The sequence below is a fragment of the Cervus elaphus genome, chromosome 4 (assembly GCF_910594005.1).
Source record: "Cervus elaphus chromosome 4, mCerEla1.1, whole genome shotgun sequence".
NCBI lineage: Eukaryota > Metazoa > Chordata > Mammalia > Artiodactyla > Cervidae > Cervus > Cervus elaphus.
In genome coordinates this window covers 54041737-54064306 of record NC_057818.1, presented here as the reverse complement: position 1 = coordinate 54064306, position 22570 = coordinate 54041737, and the positions used below count along the sequence as shown (strand labels likewise).

The following is a 22570-nucleotide window of genomic DNA, read 5'->3' as shown; positions in this document are numbered from 1 at the left end:
GAGGACAAGGTGACCAGAGGGCCTCCTGACGGCGCCCTTCCTAGAATGAGCCAATGAGGAAGGCGAAAAGGGGCGCGCGGGCAAAAAAGGCCCGGCGTGGCCCCGGGTGCCAAAGTTCCGTGTTCCGTGCCGCAGAAGTTTCTCGGGGTCTTAGAATGGGCTCTTCCTGCCGTCATCTCCGGATGGTAGGTGGTTTGCCAACTCTGCTGGTGGGTGTGGCTTTTCTTTGTGGCAGCACTGTCCCTAACGCGGAACCCGAGCCGGGGGTGTCTAGCCCTATTGTCAAGTACCTGTGTGACCTTGAACAAATCTCATCCTCTTTAGGGCCTCACTTATCCCCCTCTGGAAAACGGGCAGTTTCTCAAACCGACAGAAGAAAGGGTCAGAGTTTCTAATTTGTAAACTAAAGGTACCCCGGAGCCCCTAGACTCAGAAGTTTGTTGCACCATCTCCTTTCTCTTTCCTCACCCCTCACTCAGCAGCCTTTCATGGCTCATCAGTGCCGTTAGGAGAAAATCGAAACTTAAGAGAAAATCTGATGAGTTAGAAGACCCTGAATAGTCTAGCTTTAGACAACATTTCCAGATGCCGCATTCATTGTACACCCTTCCAGGCCACCTTTCCCAAGCCCACAGCCACTACTCTGTGCTGAAGTATAACACTAAATTGTTTAAGGCTCTGCTCCGGCTCCCCTCCTGGGGATAGCACGAGCTATCCCACCCTCAGACCTTCTTGTCCTGGCAATCAGACCGTAGCACAGCCAGCCGTCACCCAAGAAGGTAAGTGCTAGTATCACCTCCATTTTCCAGATAAGGACACTGAGATTGGTAGAGGTCAATGCACTTGCCCAAGGTCATACAGTAAGAAAGTCACAGAGCCAGAACATGAACCTGTCGCGCCTTATTCCTGTGCTTTTCATTCCTACTCTACTCTCTCGGTATGCTTCAGAGCCTACCCTGTGGGTTAGATTTTTCATTGTTTTGAGGGAGAGGGATGCTGTAATGGATCTGAATTCTGAATTCGAATACAGCTCAGCCCTTTCCTGCTGTGTGACCTTGGCCAGGTGATCATCTTCTTTGAACCTCAGTTTCATTCTCTACAAAATGGAGGTGATAACTGCATGTTGCATAGGATTAGAGGAGAGTTTGATAAGATCATATAAGTAAAGTGACAGGGGGCCTGACACAGTACTTTTTATATCCTTTCCATTATAAGTGCTCAAAGTGGGACAGAGTACGTGGAGTTGATGGTTGGGGCAGGGTGGGGGGTAGTGGGCAACTCTCAGGAGGTTATGGGAGGACCTTAACCAGCAGGAGTAGGCAAGGAAGACTTCTTGGAGGAGGGGATATCTGAATGAAGAGCTAAAGTAGAAGTAGGAGATAACCATGTGAGGAGGGAGGGAAGGGAGAAAGGCAGAGGGCACAGCAAGTGTCAAGGCTTAAAAGTGGTTTTCTTCCTTTGAAAAGTTTCTTTTGTGGAACACAGGAGAGGAGTTATGACAGTGACACGGCAGGTCAGGCACACCCATGTACGCATGAGTCTCTAGACATACAATCTCTCTTTCATGGATATACACACATGCACAGTCAAGTACAGAGAATCATGTCACACAGATAAACACCAGTACACAGAACTGTAGTGTCAAACATTCCTATACATGCAGCCAGAATCACAAACACCACACAGACAACACACAGGTACCAAAAAAAAAAAAAATCACAATGCCTCCTACACTCAGGAACACAGAAATCCAAAGTAATGAGAAAGATACAGAAGGCTGAATCATTTCGCCCAGACACTAATACACGTGGGAGGAATTACAACCCTCCCCGTACACAGGTTCACAGAATTGTGTCACAGCGACCCACACAGAACGAAAACATCACCAGACACACAATGTTACATAGACCTACGTAGGAACACAGTGTCACACGCAGAGTCACAAATGGACACCCAGTACACTCACACCCCCTGAAGCAACCCTAGAGATGAGTCAACACACAGAGCTCCGGTGCCTACCAAGGCGAGATCTTTATGGAGGTTTAGAGATTATTGGGTTTCAGAGCCAGCATGGCTGGTCTGGTCCCTCACCCCTCCCCAGCCCAGCCTAGGTCACCCCCTGAGGGAGAGAGGGGTCAGATCCTTCTCCCCCTCCAACATAGCACCGATCTGGACAGGCCATCTCTTGACGAAATGATGAGAAGTGCCTTCCAAAAAGGGAGTGAACTGGGTGGAGAGAGTGAGGCTTTCTCCTGTGGGAGATCAAGAAGAGCACCATCGTAGAAAGAAGTTTGGAGAGGGGCGGGGACACGGGGTGGCAGAGTCCTGAGGAGTCTGGGCCTCCTCCCCACCCCGCGATATGTCTATTGGGCTGTGCGTGAGCCTGTGCGGCTGGGGAAGTCTCCTGGATTGTGAGGGAGCCCTGGGTTCCCCAAATACTTGGAGTTAAGTAAAGGTAAGTATATGTCTGGTGGACTAAGGTGGGGAGTGGAGGGGACAGAGAATTTTTAGGGATATGAGACTGAGATATGAGAGGCTTGAGCAGGAAGACCATTAGCCCAAGGACCTGGGGGGTCAGGGTCTGGAATGGGAAGACTTAAGACAGAGAGTAGTAAGTAACTGGAGCAAGTTGAGTTGGGTGGGAAGCCCAGAATAGAATTAGGAGGGTGGGGTCTGAAATCAGAGTCACAGGTTTTTAAGATTTGGAACCAGAGGAATCTATAGGGCAAGGTCCAGATTCTAAAATCTGCCGAGTTCTAGAACCACAAGAATGTGGATCTGAAATCAGAGGCAGTTGGGAGGCTGTGAGGTCTAGAACCAGAGATAAAGAATAAAGACTAGAATTTGAAAAAGTCTGAAGACCAAGTTCTAGAACCAGAGGGATTTGGGCGAGCTTAACCCTAGAAGCTTAGATAGAGCTGTAAGGTCTAGAACCAGAAAAGTTGATAAAGCAAGGTCTGTAATCAGAAGATGTTTGAAGGCTGAGTTCCAGGTGGAGGGTAATTTGGAGTCATAAAATGTGGAATAAGAAGGAATTGGAGATTGTAAGGTCTAGAACCAAGGGAATTTCTAGGATGAGGCCTGAAATCAGAAGACATTTAAAGCCAGTTTCTAGGACCAGAGAAGAGCAAGATAATCAGATCTGAAATCAGAGAGTCTTGTAAGTTGCAAGACATAGAGGTTTATGTATAGTCCAGAACCAGTAAATGGTAGAGATCATGAGGACTAGAGTGAAGGAGAACTGGAATGTGGTATCTAGTTCAAAAAGTACTAATTATAAGCTCAAAACATAAAACTCATATCTTCCTTTGGATGGGAAAAGCAAGTCTAGGAGTTGAAAAAGCTGGGCATCATGAATCAAAAATGATCTAGACGTTACAAAGTCTGGATTTGGAAAGAAATGCATCAAAGGTCAGGAAAACTAGCACCAATTGAGAGCTTGGGGTTGTGAGGTCCAACATCAGAGGAAATCTTTGGTCTTAAGAGCTGGAATCAGCAGGAGTGGGAGCATGTGCCATTGGGAACAAGGGAGAAGTGTGGGAAGAGCTCTAGAACCAGAGGAAGGCAGAGTTAGTTCTGGAAGCAGAGGATTCTGGTGGTCCTGCACCAGAGGGGGTTGGAAGTTGTGAGCCTTAGAACCAGACAGCTTTGGAGACTGTGAAGAAGAAAGTAGGAAAGTGTGAACTCGAGAATGAGAAAAAGCTGAAGACTGTGAGATCTAGAATCCCAGTGGTTTGGAGGATGGGAGAGCTAAAGCAGACCACACTGGGTATCGTGCAGTCTGGAACCAGAGATGGATGGGGATGGCGGCTCACCATCTAGAACCAGAGAATGTTGACAGTTGTACAGTCTAGAACCAGAGGAGGCTGGGAGTGGCACAGTCTAGAACCACAGAGGGTCAAAAGCTGAGTGTGGACTAGAACCAGAAAGGGTTGGAGGTTGTATGGTCTGGAAGCAGGGGCAGGAGGCTACACCTATGATAGAAAAACCAGCGATGGAGTTGGTGTCCAAGTCAGGCTGGAACCAGCTGGAAGTCCAGAGTGGAGGTGTGGGCAGAACTAGGTGGCTGCTTGGGAGGCTCAATGAGAAGTCATAGGGTGTGGAGGAGGGGGCGGTTGGGCAGTTAGGTCTGGCCCAGGGGTCCCCCTTCCCCACTGACACCTATGATGAGAGGGGGAGATCAGAGTCCCACATTCTTATAAACCCCGGGCAACTTGTAGCAATTAAAAACATACCATGAAAACAACAAAAATAAGAATGAGAGAAAGATGGATAGAAAGAAACGTGAATATGATTATCAATACACCCCAGAGCCCAGAAATACAGATCTGAACCCCAACTTCCCCCACCCCCCAATTACTGAAAATAAAGCCAAGAGAATTGAAGAAAAGGATGAGGTAACCAGGATCGAGAACCTCAAAGGAAGTCCTGAGTGAAGCAGGAGGGGGCCAGGGACCCCCTCCCAGAGGTCACTGAGCTGAGACCACCCCCGAGTGCCCCCAAATGGTGGGGGGCAGAAGGGTGGGGGCTGAGGTAGGCCCGAGGCGGGTGGGGGTCACCGAGAGGAGAGAGGGAACCCTTCTCCGGGCACCGCCATCCTGTGCGTTGGCTGCCGGCTTGGAGTATGGTTGACATCCTTTCTTGGGGAGGAGAAAGGAGAGGAGAAGAGGAGCTGACTCAGATGGCCTGGGCCAAGCCTGCCGCTAGCTGAAAGTGGCTGCTGGGCTGGGCCGTGTCCTCGTCCGGGTAGAGAGAGAGCAGGGAGGGGCCTGGGCCTGTGGGGGAAGATGGAAGGAAAACCAATGGGGAGGTATCACCCCAACCCGTCTTCCCTTCCAGACAGTTAAAAGCCTGACTGATGGGACTTCCCTGGTGGTCCAATGGTTAAGAATCCGCGTTCCAGTGTAGAGGACACGGGTTCCACCCCTGGTCGGGGAACTAAGATCCTGCATGCCGCTTGGTGCAGCCAAAAAAATAAATAAAATGGCAACCCGCCCCCCCTCCACTGCCAAACTCTTTTCCCCACTGCACGCACTGCTTTCCCCCAGTAGCACTGTTTTTCATTACTGTATTTGTTTCTTTGTTCTGGACCAGCTCCCTCACTAGAATGTCAGCCCTGTGAGGGCAGGGAGTTCTGCCTGTTTCTCTCCTAGGTGTGTCTCCAGCTGCTCAGACTACCTGGCATTTACTGTGTGTTCAGTGAATATTTGTTACACATATAAAGGAAAAGAATGAATCAAGGGACAGTGACCGTGGCTGAAATGGAGGATGTGATGCAGAGTGTCGTCTGAGATGAGGCAGTGGTCAGACCCCACGGAGACTAGAGTCCAAGCTGAGGGGCTGCCTCTTTCTGAAGGGCACTAGGGAGCCACGGAAGAGCTTTGAGTAGGGGAAGACCAGGATCAGATTCATGCTTGAGAAAGCTCCCTCTGGCTGATGCCTAGAGGTTTCAGGGGAGCCATGGTTGTTGACAGTGATGCTGGGAGCCACACAGACACAGCACTGCAGGGGGGGCTCTGGAACCAGCATCACCGCAAGGGCAAGCTTTTTGAATGTTTCTTATGAAACCGGTCTCGGCAGCATCTCTACAAGTCCTCAAAACATCTCCTTAAAGTGTGAACTCTTACAGTAGGCCCTCACAGAGGGGCTTCCCAGGTGGCGCTACTGGTTAAGAACCCGCCTGCCAAAGCAGGAGACGTAGGTTTGATCCCTGGGTCCGGAAGATGCCCTGGAGGAGGAAATGGGTGACCCACTCCAGTATTCTTGCCTGGGAAATCCCATGGACAAAGGAGCCTGGTGAGCTACAGCCCCGGGGGTTGCAGAGTCGGACACGACCGAGCGACTGAGCATACTGTCACTAACAGAGGCAGGAAACCGGGACTCCAGAGGCAGAAACTTTTTCCCAGGGCCACAAGCTGGGAATGACCAAGGCGCAATCAAACAAGGGCTTTGGGAGACCTGGGCTCCACTTCCACCTCAGGGGGCAGGTTTGGCCAGCCCCTGCCTCCCTCAGGGCCTCTTCTTTCCTCCCACAGTGCCCCCCGCCAACCCCTGAGAAAGCAGGAGGGGCTGCCTGTTTCCACTAAGGTCATGGGCAGGCACTGACAGCCCTCCACCACCCTCAGGTTCATCCCAACTTCTCTCAACCATCTAAGGCACCTCTCATGGGAGACAGGGACCCAGGGCCCATCTACCCAGGTTGCTACTCACCCAGGGGCTCATTCAGTTCCAGGAGGTGGGTGCTGGGATCCTGCCGGCTCCCTGGGGCTGGCCCTCCTGTCAGAAGGAAGCTCTAGGAGACAAAGACAAAGCCGCCGTCATTACCATCATATCCAAGGAGGCAGGATGGTGCAATGCTTAAGCGCACCGTGGGGGTCAGTGGCCAGTTATCAGCTCTGTGACCTTGGGTGAGTCGCTGTCCCAGACATGCTCTGCGGCTCCTTCCAGAGCCTTGTTCTTCCCTTCTCCTGGGCCCCAGCAAGCTGACCTGCTCCCATGGACTCCATCTAGGTGCAGCCTTGCTGCTCCGTGTTTTCCCTTGGGGTTCACGATGATAGTGATACCAGCAGATGGTGATATCATCCTACGATGATGGGAGATACCAGCAGGCGGGAGGAGGAAGACCAGGGATATCTGATCTTCTAGCTGCTTCCCTGCGGGCTCATCATGGGTTGGCTGTGTCCCTCCACCGAAGGTGTCAGCTCTTACCAGGTGGACCCTACTCTCTCAAGGATCCGGTCACCACCCGCTTGCCCTGTGCCTTCAGGCTAGAGGTGGTGTTGCTAATCCCAGGGTCTTGCCCACACCTTTATGGACAGTCCTGTTACTAAATTCTCCTTAATACCCCATTTGAACATGCTCTCTGTGTCCTGTCCAGACTCTGACTGATAGAGTTGCTTAACCTCTTGAATGTAAATGTGAATAATAATACTTGGGAATTCCCTGGTGGTCCAGTGTGCCTTCACTGCTGAGGGCCCAGGTTCAGTCCCCGGTCAGGGAACTCAGATCCCACAAGCTGCCTGGCCTGGCCAAAAACAAACAAATAAATTTAAAGAAAAAAATGTAAAATAATTATTATTCAAGAGTGGCTGTAGGGATTGAATAATTTAATCATACTAGGCATTTAGTGCAGTCAGCGTCTGGCACGTGGTAGACACTCAATAAGTAAGAAACTGTTGATATTATCAACCTGATATACCCTCATGTTCAAACAGCTCTGTTCGGACTGAGAATTCAGGCTTTTGTTTGGTTGGTTTTTATATGACCATTTATCAACAGCCCACTAAGGAGCAGCTGAGGGCCTGATTTCATTGCATCTCATGCCAGTCCTATGGAATGTAACTATCCCCACTCTCCAGATCAGGAGACTGAGGCTCAGAGCAGTGACATCACCCACACACCCAAGGTATCAGAGTTACTAGGTGACAGACCTGGGATTCGAACCCAACTCAGTCTGACTCTAGTGTCTGTACTCTTAAAGCTACATGAATAATCCAAGGCCAGGACAGTGCTAGATTTACCAGGGGGCGGGGAGTGGTTGCCATGGGAGCTGAGGTTTCCTATAGATACTCACCCTTGTCGTTTCTCCCCTTACTCTGCTTATTTTTTTTCTTCTTAGCACTTACCACCAACTTAGATCTATTTGCAAAGCCCTTTCATACTTATTGCCTGAGCCAGCAGATCAAGGTCCTACCCTTGACTGGATGACTGACCATCCATTTGACCTTCAGCCAGCCCCTGCCCTCCTTGTTTTTCCATCTCTAAAAACAATAGGTTTAAGCCTGCTAGGTTCTGAGGGTCAGAGAATCCCACGCCATGCAATCCCATACATACCAGGCTGAGGGGAGGCAACAGGAAGTTTTCGGGTTCTGGGCTGGGAGATCGTTTGGGGGGTCTTATGCCCAGGAGCTCCACCTTCTCTGCCTCGTCTTCTGAGCTCGGGACCAGGGCCCTGGAGGGAGACAGGCAAGAATCTCAGGGCCCAGCAAACCTGGGCAGGTGTGAGCCCCAGTGTGCACAGGTGAGGAGCGTCCATTCACTCCCCCAAGCACCCGTTTATTACTTTACTCATCCACCCACCAATCCATTCATTCATCTGTCTATCAATACATCTTCCTATTCATCTAGCCAATGACCCATCACTCACCCACATACCTATACAGCCTCCATCCATCTGACCTTCGATTCATCCACCTATCCATCCATCCACCTACTATACTCACTAATTTCCTCCCTCTCTTGTTTCACAAATCTTTGTTAGGTACCCACTGTATCCAGCTGCAGGCTGAGAGCCTTGGAAAATAATGAGATGTATCCATGAAAGCCTCGTAAGGATAGTTATGAGACCACCCTGGAGATTAATTGGCTCATGCCTGCAACTTGAAGAGCAGAAACTTGAGTATTAATAATAGTGATCTAGGGGGCTTCCGTGGTGGCTCAGTGGTTAAGAATCCGCCGGCCAGTGCAGGAGACATGGGTTCGATCCCTGGTCCGGGAAGATCCCACATGCTGCAGTGCAGCTAAGCCTGTGCACCACAGCTATTGAGCCTGCACTCCAGGGCTCGGGAACAGCAACGACTGAAGCCCAAATGCCTAGAGTCCAGGCTCCACAACAAGAGAGGCCACCCTAGTGAGGAGACCAAGCACCTCAATGAAGAGTAGCCCCTGCTCCCTGCAACTAGAGAAAAGCCCATGCAGCAACGAAGACCCAGCACAGCCCAAAATAAATAAAATTGTTAAATAATGATCTAACATCTTTGAAAGGAGAACACGGATCCTCTGAAATTATATGCGAAATGGTGTGTCAATATATGTATGTGTCAAGTTTCTTAGGGAGAGTTCGTGGCTTTCAACAGACTCTCAGAGGTGTTAGGAAATTTGGTTCTGGACAGTTTCTCTGACACCATGGCAGTGTCCTCTTCACTGTGACAAAAACTGTCACTAGGCCAGAAATATGTCCTAAAGCAGAGGTTGGCTGGTGGGATTTGAATAAACAATAAGAACAGTGGAGGGAACTCCAGAAGGAGGGCACAGCCCAGACAAAGACACAACGATTGAAACAAACAGGCAAGTGCTGGGGACACCAAGGGCCTGGCTGGAGCAGAGGTCAGGGTGGGAGGCACGAGGAGGGATGAGGCTGAAAGTAGCGGGCAGGAGAAAGATGGGGTCAGGACCTTCTCTCCACCTCCCTTTTATCTTAGTTCCCCAACCAGGGATTGAACCCACGCCCTCGGCAGTGAAAGCACAGATCCTAACCACTGGGCTGCCAGTGAATTCCCTCCTCTTCCTTCCTATCCCCGCTCGACTGCAGCTCACCTCTTCCGAGCCCCAACCATGGGGGAGGATGCTGAGGGGTCCCCTCTGGAAGGGCTGGAGCAACTCAGCCGGGGGTCACTCCCCCAGCGGGGCAGCAGGGAGGTCTCAGGGGTTGGGGGCGACATGCCGTGGAAGCTCCGAGCACGGGGCCGGGGGACAGCCCCTGGAGGTCTGTGGTAGGCCCTGGGTAGCTGCTCGCTGGAGTTGAGCTGAAAATCATCATCCATGGAGATGTAAGGGGCCAGCATCTCCAAATCCAGAGCATCGACGTCCTGCAGAGGGCAGGAGGGAGTTAAGAACATGAGCTTTGGCTTTAGGTGGACCTGGGCTGGAGTCCCAGCTCCTCCACTTCTGAGTTGTGTGCCTGCCATCAAGGGTCTGAGCCTCAGTTTCCTCATCTGTAAAATGGGCAGAAGGACTCTGTGGTAGCCAGTTGCCAAGATGGCCCCCAAGGATCCTCACCTCTTGATATTTAGGCCCTAGTTTAGTCCCCAGCTACCGTGTCCAGTCAATCCTAAAAGACATCAACCCTGAATATCCACTGGAAGGACAGATGCTGAAGCTCCAATACTTTGGCCACCCGATGTGAAGAGCCGACTTATTGGAAAAGACCCTGATGCTGGGAAAGATTGAAGGCAGGAGAAGGGGACGACAGAGGATGAAATGGTTGGATGGCATCACCGATTCAATGGACATGAGTTTGAGAAAACTCCAGGAAATAGGAAGCCTGGCGTACTGCAGTCCATGGGATCGCAAAGAGTCGGACACAACTTAGCAACTGAACAACAACAACAAAGACCTTGGAAAGACAAAAGGTGGTGTCTAGAATACCCTCAGTCCGACAAAAGGTACTCTCAAATTTAAGGATGTACCTCATAGGTACAACCAAACCTTAGAGCCTCTATTAAACTTCAGACCTCTGTCACTCAGCCATCTCAACAGAAGCCTGAAGTAGAGAAGGGTTTATCTCAGAGATTAGTGGGTATGGCTTTTGTCTAGTGGAGTGAACTCCAAAGACACATAAACAGAAGCACTGGCAGCTTGGACTGAAAGGGAAAGAGATGGTATAAAATGAAAAGGGACCTTTGGACCATCAAAACTCTTTAAGACAAAACTCTCTAAGAAGAAAGCAGGTTACAAAGACCACTCAGCTGCAAACACATGCTACCTTTTTCTGAAAAAGGAAGGATGACTGAATTATGAAGAGCCCAGAGGGTAGAGCCAAGAACCGTGTAGAAAAACTACTGGGAAATACTAGGAATGAGTTCTGATCAAGGAACTGTTTGTTTGTTTTAATTGAAGGATAATTGCTTTACAATATTGTGTTGGTTTCTGCCGACATGACAAGCGACTTTTGACATTTGCCCAAATGGATTTCAAAACTGCTATGGATCAGTGATCCACGTGCTCTTCCCCCCATTTTTTTGAATAGGAATATTTTGGCAGTTATTCTATGCCTGTCCCATCACTGGGTATTGGGAATGTAGATGGCAGACAACTTGTCTCTTTAGTTTAGAGGCCAGCAGATTGAGAGGAACTGTATTTAAGGTGCTCAGCCACACCCAGACCTGACTGAGGTGATGAGATTCTGGACTTGAAGTTGTAATGGGAAGAGACTTTGGGGGGCCTTGGGAGGGGTGAGTATAACTTGTTTGAGGGAGAGACATGAATCACTGGGGGTCCCAAGGATCATTGCCTTCTGGCATTCCCACTTGTTTGTGCCTGCCTTCCACACTGTGCTGTGTGGTTGGTCTGTCTGACCAATACAATACAGCAGAAGTGGTGAGATGTCACTTCTGAGATTAGGATATAGATGACCGCATCTTCTGTCTCGGGTGCTCTCTCTCTCTCTGATTACTTGCCTTGGGGGAGGCCAGCTGCCGTGCTGTGAGGATGCCTAGGCAGCCTCTGTACAGGCCCACATGGTGAGGAACTGAGATCTCCAGCCAAAGCCATCATGGACTGCAGCCTGCCAGCAACCATGTGCATGAATTTGGAAGTGGATCCTCTAGCCCCAGGCGACTGTGGCCCTGACTGAGAACTTGACTTCAACTTCATGAAAGACTCAGATGAAACCATCTGGCTAAGCTGCTTCCAGATTTCTAATTCTCAGAAACTGTATGACGTAATAAATGTTTGCTTTAAGGTACTGAGTTTTGGGGTAATTTGTTACACAGTGATAGATAGCTGATACATCAGGCCACTGTCATTTATCTCTCCAGACCGTCAGTCATCCAAACACTTTCCATCTATCATCCATCCAACAGTCTATCTACCCAGTGACCCATCCATCCATCCATCCATCCATCTGGATACCTAAGCATTACCCATCCATCTCGCTACTATCACCCACCTAGTGAATTCAGTGACCCATCTATCTATTCATCCATTCATCCCCTTAACCACTCCACCATCCTTCTCTAAAGCTTAGATATGTCACCCAGAACCCAGAGGTAAAGACCATTCCTTCCATGCTCGCCCTTACCTGAGCGATATCTAGATCGGTTTCCACTGCCTGCAGGTCTTTCCCAGAGGCCAAGACTTTGTGTGCATTCTCCACATCCACAAGTAGTTCATCTGGGAGATCAGCCTGTGGGGACAGAGAGTAGAGACTCAAGGAAATCTTGGGCCTGGGAGATGTTGGCAGTAAGGCAGTCTAAACATTTGAGCTCGGGTTAGAAGTGAGGGTCAGTTGTCAGACAGCTGGGACACCAAGCGAGTCAAATAGCAAATGTGAGTTTCTGAACCTGGGTGTGCAAAAGTCTGAGTGCCTGGGTGTAGACTGACAGAGCACACATCAGAGGTCCAAAAGACCGAAGTCTGAGGCCAAGATACTCAGGCCCTGACGGGTTAAAGATCTTGGAGTCTGGGGGAAAACAATGCAGAATCCAGTTGTCCCAAGGGTAAAGGTGAGGTCAAAGGTCGCAGTCTGTTTCTCTGGTGGAGAGAAGATATTTTGGGGGGTCATGAAGTTGGGGATAAGGAAAGTCAAGACTAGATAATATGGACCCCTGAGTCAAAGGTCAGCTTTCTGGACTCTTAAGTAAAAACAGTAACCATTATGGTCTATTGAAGTCTTTACCAAGTGCTTGTCATGAATGATATCACTGAACCCTTGCCATAACCAATGAGGTGGCTACGTGCTACTATCCTAATTTTACAGGTGAGGAAACCGAGGCCCCACTTTTCCAGGGTAACGCAGCTCTACATGGCAGAATCAGGGTTTGAATCCAGGCTTGAATAATCTAAAACATCAGGCATTCTTGTCTCTGTGAGGTCAAAATTCAGAGAACCCGGGACTTCCCTAGCGGTAAAGTGGTTAAGACTCCGTGCTTCCACTACAGGGGGTGCAGGTTCGATCCCTGGTCAGGGAACTAAGATCCCACATGCTGTGTGGTGTGGCCACAAAGTAAAAATTAAAACAAAATTCAGATGCTTAGTCACAAGCAATGAGGGGTTACCCTTGCCAGTCCCAAACATCCTACATTTTGATCCAGATAACAGTTGAAAGAATCTGGAATCTAGATCTTGAAGGAACCCCAACTCCATCTCATCCCCAACCTTTCCACTCCACAGAGGGAGAAACTGACACTCAGAGAATTGCAAGGTTCAAGCCAAAAACCCAAAAGCCTGGATCCTGAGGGCTGAAGTGGAGGGAATGCTTACCGGAAGAGGACTTTGGGGGCGCCGTGTGGCTGGGGGTGCACTGGGGGTAGCGGCTACTGAAGTCCCATCCAGGATTGGTGCCAAGAGGCGACGGAGGTCAGGGCTACAGAACCGACGGGGGTCAGCAGCCAGGGCAGCCTCACTCAGGGCAGGGGGGTGCAGGAAAGCCAGGATCCGGGGACCAGAGGTGTCTGCAGGACACATCAAGATGCATAGGATACAGGAGGGTCCCTTAGAGTTGAGGGCAGAGCTCTCTGTCCACCTCAGGGAGCAGAACTGATGATATAATCGGCATGGACCCCGTTCACAGCGTTGGGAGCTGAGTGCTGGAGAAGACCTGCTGGGCCAGGCGCCATTCCTTCAGCGGCCTTGAAGGGTCCTAGGGGAGGGGCCAACATGGAGTGGGGGCACACAGTAGATAGGGACAGTAGCAACTGCCCAGTGGTGGGGACATGTTTTAATGTTTCAGATTGACACAGCTGGACTGGGGCACACAACTAAGCTGATTCCCCAGTAGCACAGAACAGCCTTTGGCCATTTGGCTCTGGGGGAGGGAGGGTGAGTGGGCATGTTGGGGGAGGAAGCTTGCTCAAGACCCTCAAGGAGGTTCTAAGGACCCTAGAAGTCAAGATGTGGTCCCGAGCCAGTTCTAAGTCAGAAACGGAAAGGGTGTGGGTGACCTCATACCACACCCAGGAGCATGGGTTGCTAGCAACCCTTTGCAGATGAAGCCCTAAAGAACAATCAAGGAGGGAAACTCATTTATCCAGGACTGGAGGGGGAGGGCGATGCTATTAAGCAGGAGAGAAGGAAGAGGTAAAAAGAAGCCAGATGTGGAAGGGTCAAGACTATTGGAAGCCAAAGTACAGTGAAGTGGGAGCAGAGAACAAATTGAAAGTGGAGACAGTTGGGGGTCACAGCAGGATCCAGACCACAGGACAACAAGACTGAAGCAACACAGGAGAAACAGGGAGGACAGAAAAGAGCATTCTGGGCAAAGGAAACTGCACGTGCAAAGGCCCTGAGGCAGGAAAAGAGTATTACGTTCCCAGAGCACTAAGGAAGCTGGTGTGGTTCAGAGAGTAAGAAGGGGAAGGAGGCAGGAGGCAGGTCACACGGGGCCAAGTGGGTCAAACGAAGGCACTTGGGCTTTCTCCCAAGCATCCTGGGGACACAACCCCACCCAGCCCCAGCCCAGCCCCATACCAAGTCTGTCTCCAGGATTAGGGGCATCCTTCTGAGAGGGGCTGCCCTGCTGGATGTGTCTGCGAGAGTGTCGCTCCGTTTGCTCCAGGGACAGCACCACTTCGGTCTCTTCCACCCGGCTGGGGTACAGGGCAGAAAAGGGAATGGGAGTCAGAGAGGGTGTCTGGCCCCACCCCTAGGCAGTCCCCCCCTAGTGATGTCCTGTTACAGGAGGCCATCTCATCCAGGGGTGGGAGGGCATTGTGCGGAAAATAATTTGCCATGCTGACTTGTTTTAAAGATTTAAATTTTGTTGACTGCTTTTTTTTTTTATTATATTAAGAATAGCATTGAAAAGAAAGTTAAGGGTGTCTTCCCAAATTCCCTCTGTGGAAGGAAAGGCAGGAAAAAAAGAGTTGGCATTTAGCACAGCCTGGGAAGAGAGAAAGAGAAGAGAGACTAAGGGGCCATGAGGGGCAGAGAACAGGGAGATTGAAAGGCATGAGAACTAAATATTCTCTTTATAGACATTTACTTATAAACACATTCTTTTAAATGTATTGATGAAGACTATATATGTACCATATTCTTATGTTACCAAATATGAAAAATTTATAGGGCTATATTTTTATGAATAAGATTTTATTTAGGGAGCTTCTATTCATAGACATTTGCCACATTCAAAGGAACGAATTTATAAATATATGCTTCTGTCCCTCGTGTCTTCTGCCGCCCCCTCCCTCCCCAGTCTCCAGCTGCAGAAGCAGTCCAAATGTTCCCTCTGCAAACTGGAGAATGGGGCCCGGAGTGGAGGACCAGACCCTCATTTGCATCTCCTTTGCATAACACTCTCCAGGACGGGAGTGTGGGTGGTCCTTCCACCAGCTCTTCCAGAAGCTGGGACCCTGCTCCATCCTTACCCACCCCTTCTGGGCTGGAAACATCCCAGTTGAGACTGGATCCAAAGCTACCCCACCCCTCTTGAAAAACAAAGGCTCATACAGTCGTGCGTACATGCACTCTGTACTCACAGGCACAGACAGGAACCCTCTGTACCCCCAGGTGTATTCCTGGTCCGGTAGGCACACATACGTCTACACTGGGGCTAGCACACGTGCCTACATGCCGCATGGGATGCACATATTCATTCCTTCCAGACCTTCCCTTGTTCGTGCTGTCGCTCAGTCATGTCCAACCCTTTGTGATCCCGTGGGCCGGAGCCCACCAGGTTCCTCTGTCCATGGGACTTCCCAGGCAAGAATACTGGAGTGGGTTGCTATTTCCTCCTCCAGGGGCTCTTTCCAATCCAGGCATTGGACCCACGTCTCTTATACCCCTTCCTTGCATTGCAGGTGGATTCTCTACCACGGTGCCACCTCAGACGCCCTTTCCTAGACAACCAGAAATACTTAGTGGTGAAGAGCAAGGGCTCTGCAGCCAGCAGCCTGGGATTCAGATTCCAACTCTGCCACGTACAAGCTGTGTGACCTTTAGTCTATGGCTGAACCTCTCTGGGCCTCATTTTCCTCTTCTGTAAAGTGGGGATAAGAAGAGTACCTCCTCCCCAGGTTGTCATGAGGCCTAAATAAGTTAGTATATGTCAAACGCATAGAACTGTGGCACAGGATGAGCTCTATATATTTGCCATTATTGTTTATTGAGCAATTACTATGTGCCAGGCACTGTTCTAGACACTGGAGATTCGACAGTGAACAAGACAGACAAGACTTCGGCTCTCGTGGTGGGAAATGCTAGTGGGAAAAGACCGACCTTAAGTAAAAGACATTATTTGTTAGTAAATGTATCTATGTCGTTGTTGTTTAGTTGCTAAGTCATGTCTGACTCTCTGTGACCCCATGGACTGACTGTAGCTTGCCAGCCTCCTCTGTCAATAGGATTTCCCAGGCAAGAATACTGGAGAGATCTGCCATTTCCTTCTCCAGGGGATTTTCCCAACCCAGGGATCAAACCTGCATCTCCTGCATTGGCAAGCAGATTCTTGACCACTGAGTCACCAGGGAAGCCCTATCTATGTAATTACAAAATGTATTATACATCTTTTCAGTAAACAAAGCACTTGAAACATGGCTGGTTGGACCTGAGATGTACTGTCGTGTAAATGGCTTTCCCAGTGGCTCAGTGGCAAAGAACCTGCATGCAATGCAATCCCCGGGTTGGGAAGATGCCCTGGATAAGGAAATGGCAACCTGCTCCAGTCTTCTTGCCTGGAGAATCCCACGGACAGAAGAACCTGGCAGACTACAGTCCATGGGATGGCAAAGACTCGGACATGACTGACGTGCCTGAGCACACAGAACATGTCAGTGTGAAACACACCCCAGAGACTTTCCTGGTGGTCCAGCGGCCAAGAGTCCATATTCCCAATGCAGGGAGCCTGAGTTCGATCCCTGGTAAGGGGACTAGATCCCACATACTGCAACTAAAGATCCCACATGCCCCAGTGAAGACGGAAGAACTCTCATGCCACCTGGGAGCAGCCAAATAAATAAATAACATATTAAAAATAATAAAACAGAATACACACTAGATTGAAAATTTGAGTATGAAAAAAGAATCTAAAAGTCCCAATAATTTTTAGGGGACTTCCCTGACAGTCCAGTGGTTAAGACTCCAAACTTCCAGACCTTTCGCTGTAGGGACCTTGGGTTTGATCCCTGATGCAGGAACTAAGATCCCACATCCCACTCAGCATGGCCAAAAAAATCTTTAAAACTTTTTAAATAATAATTTTTAATGTCAATTATATGTTGAAGTGATATTGTATGCATTAGAATATGTACACATGTACCTATAACATAATGTACAATAATTTAATAGTCTATTATTAACTACATTAATCCATATAGTCAAAGCTATGGTTTTTCCAGTATTCGTGTATGGATGTGACAGTTGGACCATAAAGAAGGCTGAGTGCCAAAGAACTGATGCTTTTGAACTGTGGTGTTGTAGAAGACTGTTGAGAGTCCCTTGGACAGCAAAATCAAACCAGTCAGTGCTAAAGAAAATCAACCCTGAATCTTCCTTGGAAGGACTGATGCTGAAGCTGAAGCTCTAATACTTTGGACACCTGATGTGAAGAGCCGACTCACTGGAAAAGACCCTGATGTTGGGAAAGACTGAAGACAAAAGGAGAGGGTCCTCCAGACCTGCCTTGGGTCAAAACTCAGCTAACTGTTTGACATCAGGCAAAGGACTTCCCCTCTCTGGTCTTCAGTTTTCCCTCCTCAAAAATAGGGATCGAGGAACCTCCTTGGTGGTCCAGTGGTTAAGAATCTGCTTTCCAATGTAGAGGATATGGGTTCAATCCCTAGTCAGGGAACTAAGATCCCCCATGCCTCAGGGCAACTAAGCCCAGACTGCCACAACTAGAGAGCCTGCTTGCAGCAAATGACTGAGCCCACGTGCTCTGGAGCCCATCCGCCACAACTAGAGAGAAACTCACACACCGAAACGAAGACCCTGCATATGAACTAAGATCTGATGCAGCCAAAAACAAATAAATGATCTGTTAAAATGGGGATCGAAATAACGGCTGTGCCCCATGGGCTCCTTGTGAGCACAAAGCCCACGGTGTAGAATGGTGTAAGTGTCCCGTGCAAGTGAGTTTTATTTTTATGGCGCAGGTGCTACCAGCAACGGAAGGAGGCTCAGGCGTGGAAGAGGAGGGATGGGGTCTACAAAGTGTCAGCACTCAAGCAGGCACAGAGAGCCACACAGCTGCATGCCACACAATATTCATACTCAGTGCTTCTCATCTCACAGTTAACCCCCTTTCAAATCAGAATCTTTGAATAACTTGCAGCCTTGAGAAGAATCAGAGCAAAGGAGAGCGAACCTATTACTGAGTAACCTCCTATTCATGCTTCATCCATTTTCTGCCAGTAAAACTGAACTCCCCAGGCCTGCTCTTTGCTTAGAGGGCAAAAGATTGAAATTCCAGGGCCTGGCCACCCAAATGCAAGTCTTTATAATGAATAAAAGGAGCTTCCAGAAGAGATAGGAGGGCAGGTCCCCTTTCCTTTGCTCTGATTCTTCTCAAGGCTACAAGTTATTCAAAGATTCTGATTTGAAAGGAGGTTGATGGGTGAGCATTTCAAAGACCAGGCTTGTTTTCCTGTGTATGAAGACTTGCATAAATATTCCTGTTACCAACCTCTGTTTTCTAATACAATCTCTTCTTGATCAAAAAGACGCTGGGAGGGACTTCCCTGGTGGTCCAGGGGCTAAGACTCCATGCTCCCCAAGCAGGGGGCCCTGGTTTGATCCTGATCAGGGAACTAGATCCTGCATGCTGCAACTAAGAGTTCATATGCCACAACTAAGACTCGGCTCAGCCAAGTAAATAAAAAAAAAAAAAAAGACCCAAGGAAACTCCTATGGCTTTAGAAATGAATGCCATGTCCTGGGAGACAGACTTCAAAGAAAAGCTGTAATTCTCTGTCTTGGGTGATAATTAGCTGCCCTTGTCACACGTTGTCATGGTGAAAAACTTCTAAGATGCGTGATGGAAGCGGGGAGGAGCCTATACTTTACCACTACACGCTCATTAAAATAGTTCGGATGAAGACAGAGGAAATCAACCCTGAATATTCAGAGGACTGACGCCGAAGCTCCAATACTCTGGCCACCTGATGCGAAGAGCCGACTCACTGGAAAAGGAAAAGACTGAAGGCAAGAGAAGGGGGCGGCAGAGGGTGAGATGGTTAGACAGCATCACCAACTCGATGGACATGAATCCGAGCAAACTCTGGAAAATAGTGAAGGACAGAGGACCCTGGCTTGCTGCAGTCCACATGGTTGCAGAGTCGGACACAGCGACTGAACAACAATGAAGACAAAAACAGACAATATAAAATAAAATGCTGGCAAGGATGCGGAGGAACTAGAACCCTCACACAATGTTGATGGGAATTCAAAAGGGTACAGCCACCTTAGAGAGCAGTTTGGCAATTTTTTCTGAAGTTAAGCATACACCGACCATAGGACCCATCCATTCCATTTCAAGGTGTTGATCCAAGAAGAATGAAAACATATGACCTCACAAAATCATGGATGAGAATGTTTACTTTTCTCGTAATCACCCCAAATAGTCAACAGTTCAAATGTCCTCCAACTGATGAATGGTTAAACAGCGGTCCATACATATTCATAGCATAGATTACCTAGCATCAAAAAGGAACTGATGGATACACACCACGACATAAATTAAAAATCTATTAGACTAAGTGAAAGAAGCCAGGCTCCAAGACTACATACTATAGAATTTCACGTACATGACATTCTAGAAAGGCAAAATTCTAGGGTCAGAGATTAGATCACTGAGGGGTGGGCTATATAAGCTTATAAGCTATATAAGCATTTTGGGGGGTGATGAAACTACTCTAGAGCTTTTTTTTTTTTTACCTTACTGTGAAGTTTGTGGGATTTTAATTCCCCAACCAGGGACTGAACCCTGGCCCCAGCAGTAAAAGTCAAGAAATAAGTCAAGTCCTAACCATTGGGCTGCCAGGAAATTCCCTACTCTATAGCCTGACTGTGGTTGGGGTCACACAATTTGTGCATTTGTCGAAACTCACAGAACCACATACAAAAAAAGAGTGAATCTTCTCATGTAAATTACATGTCAGTTTTTTAAAAGGTCCTAAGCTTCAGCTGTCTTATTATAACTTGAAAATAGTCTTTTTCATTTAAATTACCAGCACACGCTCATATATTTGTGTCTACATGCAGATGCCTGTGTGTGATCAGTCACACATGTTCTACATACATGTGCACACTTCCTCTCACACATGTGTGCACCGTACACACGCACACTTGCACATATACACACATACCTGTTCATACATATGCAGACCAGACCCATGCACACAGACATCCCACCTCCTTCCCGCTTACCTGATCAGGAAGTGGACGCAGACGATACTCTCAGATTGGGGACCCCGGCCCCCTGACACCACTGTGGCCTGGGTCTGGGTCCACAGGTAGCCACCACTCCGGGCCAGGAAGCGGTACTGCCCCGTTACTGCCTGGCCCTTGCTCAGCACTGGGGAGGGGCATGGGGAGGGGTTAGGGAATCTGAGGAGAGAAGGCAGTGGGGGCAGGGCATGGGGTATGAAGGGTCAGGGAAGAGACTGTTCCCTGGGGCTTGGGGAGCGCGGAGCTGGTGTTGTCCACCGGAAGTGGAACCTGAACACATACATGTATGGATGCTCTGGCCGACTGCATCCGAGTCGAGCGCGTGGATGTACTCGTAGGCAGAACAGCCAATCAGGTCGTCGGGGCTGTAGCCGGCAACCTCCGCGATCCTGAGGTGGGTGCAGTGGAGCCTACGTCAGTTCAACTGGCTAAGGTGGAGGGTGGGTGAAAGGAAGGAGAGGCGGGCCACGGGGATGAAGCCAGCAAGAGAGAGGGACAGGCTTGTAACAGAGAGAAAGGGAGAGCAAGGAATAGGGAAAGGAGTGTGGCAGGCTGAATAAAGGCCCCTGAAGATGTCTCCGTCCTAATTCCCTGGACGTGTGAACATACTACCTTCTATGGCAAAAGGGATTTTGTAGATGTGATGAAGTTAATTATCTTGAGATGGAGAGATGATCCTGGATCCCCTGGGTGGGCCCAGTGTAATTAGGGGAGTCCTTACAAGAGGGGGGAGCACACGGTCAGAGAACAGAAGATGCGATGATGGAGGCGGAGGTGGAAGTGACCTGCTTTGAGGTGGAGCGAGGGGCCACGAGCCAAGGGATGTAGGGGGTCCCCAGAAGCTTCTATGGCAAGGAAACGGATTCTTCCCTGGAGCCTCTGGAAAGAACAGAGCCCTTGATTTTCATTTCATAAGACTCATCTCAGACTTGTCACCTCCAGAACTCTGAGATAGACAATATATGTTGTTCTGAGCCACTACGTACGTGTTAATATGATACAGCAGCCATAGGAAATTAATAGTGGAGGAGCATGCACGTGTGAGCAGCGTGCGTGCGTGAGGAACGTGCATGCGTGCGTGCTCAGGCACTTCAGCCCTGTCCGACTCTTTGCAACCCTATCCACTGTAACCCGCCAGGCTCCTCTGTTCATGGAATTTTTCAGGCAAGAATACTGGAGTGAGTTGCCATGCCCTCCTCCAGGGGATCTTCCTGACCCCAGGGATCGACACGCAGCCCTGCATTGCAGGTGGATTCTCTGCCCACTGAGCCACCTGGAAAGCCCGAATAGGGGAGAAGAGAAGGTAAAAATGGGGAGAGCGATGAAAAGAAGACAAAAGAGAACATGAAAGAAATAGGAGAGGGGTAGAGAAAGGAAGAAAGAACATCACAAAAAGAAAAATAAGAGAGAACGAATAGAAATAAAAAGTAATCGTGATGATAATGATTTAAAAAAAATAGGCACGTCTAGACTACTCTGCATCAGGCAACTCACCGAGTGCTCAGAACACCTGTTCTAAGTAGGCTCTGTTCTCACTTCACAGGACAGATGAGGAAAGTGGGGTACAGAGAGGTGAGGTGCTTTGGCCAAGGATGCACAGCCAGCATTTGAACCCGAGCAGTCTGAACCCAGATAAGAAGACCCACATATGGGGAACTTCCCTGGCAGTCCAGAAGTTAAGAGTCCACGTTTCCAATGCAGGGGGCTCAGGTTCGAACCCAGGTCAAAGAACTAATATCCCCCATGACCAGAGGCATGACCAAAAATTAAAAAAAAAAAAAAAAAAAGACCCACAGACAATTTAGAGACAGGCAGACACATGAAGACAGAGAGAGATGGAGTCAGAAAGCCGGAAACAGACCAGAGGGAGAAGCTGGCGGTGGGGGGTAGGAGAGGAGACGGTGAGTGAACTTGGGCAGAAAGGAAGACGAGGAACTGGGCTTGGCAGGTGGTGGGTGGGCTCCTGTCTCCTGCCCACCTCTCATCACAGTAGGTGAACTTCATGTCCAGGCTGTGGCGGCTGAGGAAGGCCCCTCGGCCCAACGGGGGCTCCAGGCTGCCAGGGTGGGGGATGGCTTCACAGATTAGCACCAGGCATTGCAGGGGGGGCTCCAAGTTGGGACTCCCAGCCGGGGAAGTCTGTGCTGGGGGCTTGTAGACCCTCATGTGTCCAGAACAGTGTAATACCTAGTGGGGATAGTTGGGGGCAAGAGGGTGATGCACCTGGGCCTAGGGCTACCCAAGGGGCTGGGAGGTGTGTTCCTGTGGGCCCCTCCCCTAGGGAGCTGTGAAGAAGAAAGCCCTGAGGATTCCAGAGCCCCAGTTCAGGGAGCTCTGAGGACCCCCAGACCCCGACCCCACAGAGACCCCAACCTAAGAAGATTCTGACAATCTCCAGATTCTAAGACACAGGGAGCTTTGAGGAACCCAGATTTTCCTACCCCATGGAGACTCCAGACTCAGGACA

At 49.4% G+C, this 22570-nt stretch overlaps 1 protein-coding gene and 1 long non-coding RNA gene across 4 annotated transcripts in view; one reads left to right on the top strand and one right to left on the bottom strand.

Moving 5' to 3' along the window:
• The first annotated feature begins 28 nt into the window (after nucleotides 1-28).
• Nucleotides 29-8768, top strand: LOC122692213. Its single transcript, XR_006340612.1, has 2 exons — nucleotides 29-185; nucleotides 8261-8768. It is a non-coding gene; the product is annotated as an uncharacterized LOC122692213 (long non-coding RNA).
• Nucleotides 4393-22570, bottom strand: part of HIF3A (hypoxia inducible factor 3 subunit alpha) — a 28897-nt gene continuing 10719 nt past the window's right edge. For 2 of the 3 annotated variants that reach the window (XM_043899555.1, XM_043899556.1), the window contains 10 exons: nucleotides 22082-22290; nucleotides 20386-20492; nucleotides 20083-20230; nucleotides 14188-14306; nucleotides 12982-13172; nucleotides 11801-11905; nucleotides 9316-9587; nucleotides 7834-7951; nucleotides 6211-6292; nucleotides 4393-4775 (listed from right to left, as the gene is read on the bottom strand). In XM_043899555.1, coding sequence (XP_043755490.1) covers nucleotides 4678-4775; nucleotides 6211-6292; nucleotides 7834-7951; nucleotides 9316-9587; nucleotides 11801-11905; nucleotides 12982-13172; nucleotides 14188-14306; nucleotides 20083-20230; nucleotides 20386-20492; nucleotides 22082-22290 — 1449 coding nt within the window. In that variant the 3' untranslated portion in view covers nucleotides 4393-4677. The remainder of the gene's footprint in view (nucleotides 4776-6210; nucleotides 6293-7833; nucleotides 7952-9315; nucleotides 9588-11800; nucleotides 11906-12981; nucleotides 13173-14187; nucleotides 14307-20082; nucleotides 20231-20385; nucleotides 20493-22081; nucleotides 22291-22570) is intronic. The other variant, XM_043899557.1, reaches the window with a different exon arrangement.